This window comes from Chiloscyllium plagiosum, chromosome 18 (assembly GCF_004010195.1).
Source record: "Chiloscyllium plagiosum isolate BGI_BamShark_2017 chromosome 18, ASM401019v2, whole genome shotgun sequence".
In the NCBI taxonomy this organism is placed as follows: Eukaryota; Metazoa; Chordata; class Chondrichthyes; order Orectolobiformes; family Hemiscylliidae; genus Chiloscyllium; species Chiloscyllium plagiosum.
Window position 1 is genome coordinate 69,337,960 of NC_057727.1, and position 7,774 is coordinate 69,345,733.

The 7,774-nt window shown below is 43.0% G+C and overlaps 1 protein-coding gene across 1 annotated transcript in view; it reads left to right on the forward strand.

The window, feature by feature from the left end:
* Window positions 1-7,274, forward strand: part of setmar (SET domain and mariner transposase fusion gene) — a 20,237-nt gene extending 12,963 nt beyond the window's left edge. Inside the window, exon 2 of the mRNA XM_043708553.1 lies at window positions 6,153-7,274. Within this exon, the coding sequence (XP_043564488.1) occupies window positions 6,153-6,938 (786 nt within the window). The 3' untranslated portion in view covers window positions 6,939-7,274. The remainder of the gene's footprint in view (window positions 1-6,152) is intronic.
* The last annotated feature ends 500 nt before the right edge of the window (window positions 7,275-7,774 follow it).

Genomic DNA, 7,774 nt, shown 5'->3' on the forward strand with positions numbered 1-7,774 from the left:
GAGGGCGGAGGTGCGGGATGTGGACAAGATGCGTTGGAGGGCATCTTTAACCACGTGGGAAGGGAAATTGCGGTCTCGAAAGAAGGAGGCCATCTGGTGTGTTCTATGGTGGAACTGGTCCTCCTGGGAGCAGATACGGCGGAGGCGGAGGAATTGGGAATACGGGATGGCATTTTTGCAAGAGATAGGGTGGGAAGAGGTGTAATCCAGGTAGCTGTGGGAGTCGGTGGGTTTGTAGAAAGGCCTATCTTGACATCAGGAACAGCAGGTTCCATTCTCCAAATACATTCCAAGCATCAAGATTGTGTTGTGGTCAGCCCTTCGGATCCAGTGCAATCATTTGGAGGATTTACAGGAACACAGTCAGGGAGATGTACAGACGTGGGTCTGGTCACTCATTGTTTGGGGGTGCCTGGCTAAGTCATTCAAGGAGCTGATGGATCACGGTCTGTCTGGGGGCTGTCAATTCTAGGCAGTGCTATTGGGAGGTGGTGGCAGTGCTGTGGGAGGGAATGTGGGCAACTAAATTGTGAGGATTGGAGGTAGAATACTGGGATGCAGAGGGGATGACAGAACTGAAGGGGGAAATTCAGTATATAAGAGTTGAAGGGGAGAGACAATAGAGCGTGTCATGGAAGGCAGTCATGTGGAGGATGGTGGGACTGGGATTGTCCTCCATTGATAGCAAGCTTCCATGCTCCTACAGTTTGTTCTGATATAACGCGACAGTTCCATTCCCACGTTATAAGAAAATCGCCAATACAGATAAGGGAAGTTCACGTTCTGCAAATAACGGTCTAAATTCTTCAATCGCGTTAAAGACAATTCATGTTGAAGAAACACACGTTCTAGCAGAACCGACTGTATCTACATCGACTGAACTGAGGTGGAGAGGGTTGGGGAGTGTCAAGTTCCTAAGAATGACGATAACCGACAATCTGTCCTGGACCTCCTGTGTAGATGCAATGGTCAAGGAGGCTCAACAATGCCAGGTTTTCCTAAGGTGACTTAGGAAATTCAGCATGTCCGTCAGGACCCTCACCATGTTTTACAGCTGAACTATAGAAAACATTCTAACTGGGTGCATTACAGACTGGTACAGAAACTGCTCTGCCCAGGACTAAGAAACTACAGAACGTTGTATGCGTAGCCCAGACTATAACAGAAGTCAACCTCCCATTCATGGAGTGCATTTACACAGCTCATTGCCGCAGAAAGGCTGCCAACATCATCAAAGACACATTGCACCCTGGTAATGCTCTTTTCCAACCTCTTCTGTCAGGCAGAAGATACAGAGACTCAAACACGCGGCAACAGGTTCAAGACCACCTTTAACCTTGCTGTTATTAGATTGCTGAATGGACCTATCTAATTACAAATTATCTTGGTCTTGGTAATGTTGATTTTGGTTTGCCCACCTCCTGTGTGGCTGTAATCTTGTATGCCTTGCTCCTTCTGAGCACCCTGTGATCTATTTGTCCTTGTTTGTTATGATCTGCCTGCACAGCTCACAAAACAAAGCTTTTCACTCTACTTAGGTACATGTGACTACAATAAATCAAATCAAATTAATGCAGTACCAGACTTGGCATATCTACTTGATTTTCCAATGGCTTGGTGAGATGGGGTAAAGGGGTCAGTTGTAGATTCCATTGGCAGGTTGGATGGGGACTTTGGAATATGTGAAGCCTACGGGGTTGAGAGAGAGAGGGGTTTACCCAACATGAAGAAATGGACCCTGAACTCACTGTTGAAGGGGGATTTGCTGCCACTTCCATTGTCCTGTACATAGCAAGTGTGTAATTCAGATGAAAATGGTTGCGATTACATTAGAAGTGGGTAGAGTAAGTGGTTTGTTCTGTGATGAATGGAGTTTCAAGTCCCCTCAAAGGACAACAGCATTATATAGACACCCAAACACTGAAGCTGAAACACATGTATGAGTGATAAATTCCTCACAAGCCTTCAATATTAGTCTACCATTTACCATCCAGCTGCAGATTGAATGGTTTGCAATACAGTGTGATGCCAACAGCGTGGGGTCACTTCCTGCACCGGCTGAGGGACTCTTCTTCTCAACCTCCTCCCTTTGCCTTCAGGTTAAACCACCACCATTCGTCCCTTTCTAATGAGAGGGCAGCCCTGTGGCCTGATAGGGTTATACTGACTTTACCTTTACATGGCAGTCCAGCTCCTTGCCCCGAACACTCCTGACCATATCAGGCAAGGTACTGAAAGAACCCCACGAGGGACAAAGCTGCCCACTAGATGGGCACTACCTCCATAAGTATTTACTCTCTTCATCATTGATACACAGAGGTAGTAGCGTGTACCAACTCCAAGAGTCGGTGTAGAAATTCACCAAAGCTCCTCTTACAGCATCATCTGAACCCCTATCGACTACAGTGATCCAGTGTTGAACTGGGCTCACAATCCTATTTGTTCATTGGGATCTGGTGATTTTTTTATATCCAAAGTCTTGGGATCTCAAGTAGAAATCAGATTTGTGATCTCCCTTCAATATAAATTCCACTCGATCGGCTAGATAGTCATCGAATGGTGAATGTAAACTGCATGAGCAGATATTTATTCAGTTTTTATGAAGGTGAGAACTGATTGAAGAAGGGATGTGTGAGGAGGCAGACCGACCATGGCTCCTCGACAGGTCAGAAGCTGCACGTGTCAGCATCCACTTAGTTCACACCATAGTGACATTCTACCCAGAAAATATGCATGGTTGTGGCCGATTGTGTACGGTTCTGGTCACCACATTACAAGTAGCATGTAGTTGCTCTGGAGAGTGTGCAGAGAAGATTTACTGGAAAGGGCTAGAGAATTGTAGCTACAAGAAGAGTTTGGAGAGTTTGGGTTGGTTTCCTTGAAACAGAGAAGGCTTAGGGGTGTCATTGTGAGGGGTAGAGACAGGAGAAACTTATTTCCCTTGGCAGAGAGTTTTAAAAAAGGGGTCATAGATTCAAACTAAGTGGCAGAAGGATTAGAAGGGACGTGCGGAAAATCTTTTGACACAGAGGGTAGTGGGTATCTGGAACTTACTACCTGAATTGGTGGTTTTGGGCAGAGACTCTTAAACCCTTTTAAAATATATCTGGATCTATACCGTAAGTGGTATAAGCTGCAGGGCTATGGGCAGTGTGCAGGAAGATGAGATTAGAAAGGGCATCTGGGTGTCTTTGGATTTGGGGTGTCTTTGGATTGGCATGGACAAAATGGGCCAAATGGTCCCTTCTGTGCTGTGTCATTTCTATGGTACTGAGGGGTACATCACAATACCATGATAAGAAAAATGGCACGCAAGTAACATTGATGTTGAAACAAAGGATATCACAGTGTTTTAAAGGATTATTATATCTCTCAACAAAAGTATAATTCATTAAAAGAAACAAAACATTCATATTAAAGTGGTACCTGTGCATTAGTTAAAGATTAATTTTACATTACAAAGCTGATAAGATCATAGTTGTTGGTTTTACTATCATCAAAATTGCAGAATTTATATGAAACTTGGGATTATGTTAAAGTGGTCATAGTTCTTGATACATTATTTTAATTCTTATATTAATTCCTAATTGTTTTTGCACCATTTATAAATGCAGTAGTGAGTGCAATTCATTCTCATGGAATCCATACAGTGTGGAAGCAGACCATTTGGTCCATCGAGTCCACACCAACCCTCCATAGGACAGCCCACCCTGACCCAGGCCCCTATCCTATTCCTGTACTCCTGCATTTCCCATGACTAATCCTCATGGCCTGCACATTCTTGGACACAATGGGCAATTCACCATCGCTAGTCCACCTGACTTGCAAATCTTTGGAATTTGGGAGGAAACTGGAACACCCGGAGGAAACTCACGCAGATCCTGGGAGAAGATACAAACTCCACAGTCATCCAAGGGTGGAATCGAACCTGGGTCCCTGGCGCTGTGAGGCAGCAGTGCTAATCACTGAACCGCCACGTTGCCCTCATTTAGCTCCTATTTCCTATAACGAATGTTGTCTTTTTTTCTTAGATAAGTGTTGAACTTCCCTTTGGAGCCCACGTAATTTCCTGGTGACAGCGTAGATCCCAGGTTTGACCTTCCTACTATTTTGAGGTTTTGGAAATGAAGTTGGAGCAGTGTGGTGGTTATGTGTATTAGTCGACTAATAATCCAGTGAACAGGAGTTCATATCCCATCGTGACAGCTTAAGAATTTGAATCAAGGGAGAGGTATCTGTAATAAGTGAGTCTGAAGCTGTTACAAATACTCAGCTGCATTGCTGATGTCCTATGGGGATGGAAAGCTGCTGTCCAACCCATGTGAGACTCCAGGCTCACACCAACATAGTTGGGACTTCTAACTGCCCTCTGAAGTTGACTGAAAAGCTAGTCCATTACTAAGATACCTCCAAAATGCACACCATCCTCAGAGGGGAAGGAAATTCAGCATGTCCATAAAGACTCTTATCAATTTTTGTAGATGCATCATAGAAAGCATCCTATCTGGGTGCATCACAGGTTGGTACAGCAGCTGCTCTGCCCAGGACCATAACAAACTACAGAGTTGTGAACACAGCCCAGTCCATCACGCAAGCCAGCCTTCCATCCATTGACTCCATTTACAATTCCTGGTGACTTAAGTCAGCCAACATCATCAAAGACCCTTCCACGCTTTCCGTTGGACAGAAGATACAAAAGCTTTAACACACATATATGAACAGATTCAAGAACAGCTTCTTCCCTGCTGTTATTAGACTTCTGAACAGACCTCTCAAATTTTAAATTTAATGTTGATCTTGCTGATTGCGCAACCTTCTCTGCGGCCGTAACATTGTATTCCTCACTCTGTTCGATTACTCTAATGCACTTTCTGCAGTATGATTTGCCTGTGCAGCTTGCAAAACCATGCTTTTCACTACACTGAAGTACATGTGGCAATAATAAATCCAAATTTATTAAAAAACAGTAAACGTGGGCTTGCCAATAATGTCCAAAATCATTATTTTAAACCAACCCATTGAGAAGCTGGTTACAATCCTGCTACAATTTCTTGATTTAACAGCAGCGTGAGAGATGTGAGTGAATTTTTAAGTATTTATTTATACTAGATTTGCTTGGGTGCAGTTTTTAAAAGAATGTAACCTCTGCTATCCACTGTACCAGATCAATTATGCTCTTTTTAAAAGCAATTTCTACATCGCTCAGTATATTTTCATGATATAAATGTGTGCTTGGGCATTTGGATTTATCCTAATCCATCATTTCCTCTTTTTTTTTCCCTTCAGTTTCTCCCTATTCGAAGAAAGGGACATGGTCTATGGAGTTAGCATGCCTGGCCTGCTTTTCACGCTTCATTTAATAGATGTGGAGAATTGTATAGAGCCCAGGGACCAACCGGGACAGACGAAGGGCATTTATCTGAAAGCCATATTTACATAAGTTAATTAAGGCTAAGATTATTAAGTCCTTCTTGAGAGACGGTGGGATCCATATTTAGAAATGGGTAATGAAGTCTCTGTAATCTGGAATCTAATGCTGCCTAGGTCACACAGCTATAACCTTTACATTCAAGTGAAGGAGTGAACTTTGCTGCTTAGGTCAGGCGGTGCTAGTGATGAATTGTGCAATGAGATACTTTGTGTTTTTGTTGATCATCTTTTGTGTTTGGTGATGTTTGTAACTATTTTGGAATCCTTTTTTTATATGTTGTACTGTCTTTTCTTGTTTGTGCAGAAAATACCTCTTACAGAAGGTTCAGACAAGAGGGAGTAATACTTTGACCAGTATTCCATCAAAAGCACATGCTATCTGTCCTTCACTCTAGTACCTGGGTTGCTGAACTCCTGGGCATGACTGTATATAATCTTAGATGCATTTAAGTAGCATTTAAACATGCAAAGCTTTGTACAAAACCATTATTTTTGCTTCTGAACATTAAAAAACAAACAACTTATAGAGTATTCCACTTTTATCAGTAAATCTTTTCTATTGAAAAAGGAACTTGTCAATTAACTGATTTTTATCCTTTTATTAGTCAAGTCTGAACTTAGGAGAGGATACAGTAGGTGCCGTTCCTCCTGAAGGAGACAGACACAGCACAGCACTGTCTGGCGTAAATCTCTTCTCAGGCTGTTCTATGTTTGTCTTGCAGTACACACCAGAAAATGTGGCTGGACCTGGAGAAGGTTGTGATCCCACTGAAATAACCCTCCCAGGTTGCGAGTGCCTGACCTCTGCCTGTGAACAGGACACGTGCATTTGTCTACAGCGCTACATTGGAGCTTATGATGATGACCTGTGCCTTGTTGACTTTCAGGAGGAGATGGGCTACTCGAGGCCGGTGTTTGAGTGTAACATTATGTGCAAGTGTGGTGAGGCTTGTAAGAACAGGGTAGTCCAGAGGGGCCTCGCTTTTAAACTGCAGGTGTTCAAGTCTTCCAGGAAAGGATGGGGCCTTCGCACTTTGGAACCAATTAAGACAGGGAGGTTTGTGTGCGAGTATGGGGGTGAGGTCATCAGTTCTCCCGAAGCTGGCAGGCGAACTCGATCCCAACGTTCTGGTGACATGAACTATATCATAGCTGTGAGAGAATATCTGAGCAATGGAGAAATACTAGAGACGTACATCGACCCTACCCACGTTGGCAATGTTGGCCGATTCCTCAATCATTCTTGTGGTCCTAATCTCTACATGGTTCCTGTTCGTGTCAGCTCAATGGTTCCAAGGTTGGCTCTTTTTGCAGCTTGTAATATCGCAGCTGGGCAGGAGCTGACATATGACTATTCTGGAAAGTTCAACAACCTTGAGAAGAGAGTTTCAACTGAAGAAGGGCCCAATGGAGAGACTGGTACACCGAAACTGTGCTACTGTGGTTCACCGTCATGCACTGGCTTTTTGCCATTTGACGGTTCACTCTATAACCTGAAAGACAAGTAGAATAAGATCTAGCATTGGCTGCAGCCGATCAGACATTGTTTTAAGAGATTTGTCTTTGTAATTTATGCATGTTTATGCTCCCAGGTGTTGAATCTGTGTTTGTAATGTGCACTCTTCTGAGATATACACTTATGAATATACAAATTAGTTCATTTATAATTGGTTTGCAGCACATACACAGTCACTTACAGTAAAACACTCTGGCTATACATTTCAAAATACAGTTTTCCACTTGCCTTAAACCTTTAGGATCATATGAATCCTAAAGTCAGACAGATTCATTCATGAATGAGTATTTAAATAAATGTCTGGCAGAGCCAACTGACACATTTGAAATGACCCCTGTCATCCATTAGCCCACCATACAATGCTTTTCAAGGTGACTCACTCCACTGAGTTTTTTTGTTTAATGCATTGGTTACTGTTATGTAGTAAGAATGAAAAGGATGGGGGTGTGGGCAGTAAAGCTGATGTTGAATCTTCTGCAGATTAATTGTTGACCAGTACACTTAACATTGACCAATTAAGAATTCAGAGATGGTTAACTGCATTTCATTTAGTAAATACAAATCTGTATTGGGCATTGGAGGTTATTTGGTCAGGAACTTGGGTGATTTATGCAAGTAAACTTTACCCTTTTTGTAAGGTTTGGCACAGTGGTAAATCATAATGTGCGAGTGTTTTTTTAATTGTAGTGAGCTCTTCACCATTCTGACATCAAGGAAGTAATGTTTGTGAAATCTCTCTCTGTCTCTCTGTGTCTCTGTCTTCGCCCCCCCCCCACCCCCGTCTCTCTCTCTCCCTCTCCCCCCCATCTCTCTCTCTCTCTCTCTGTT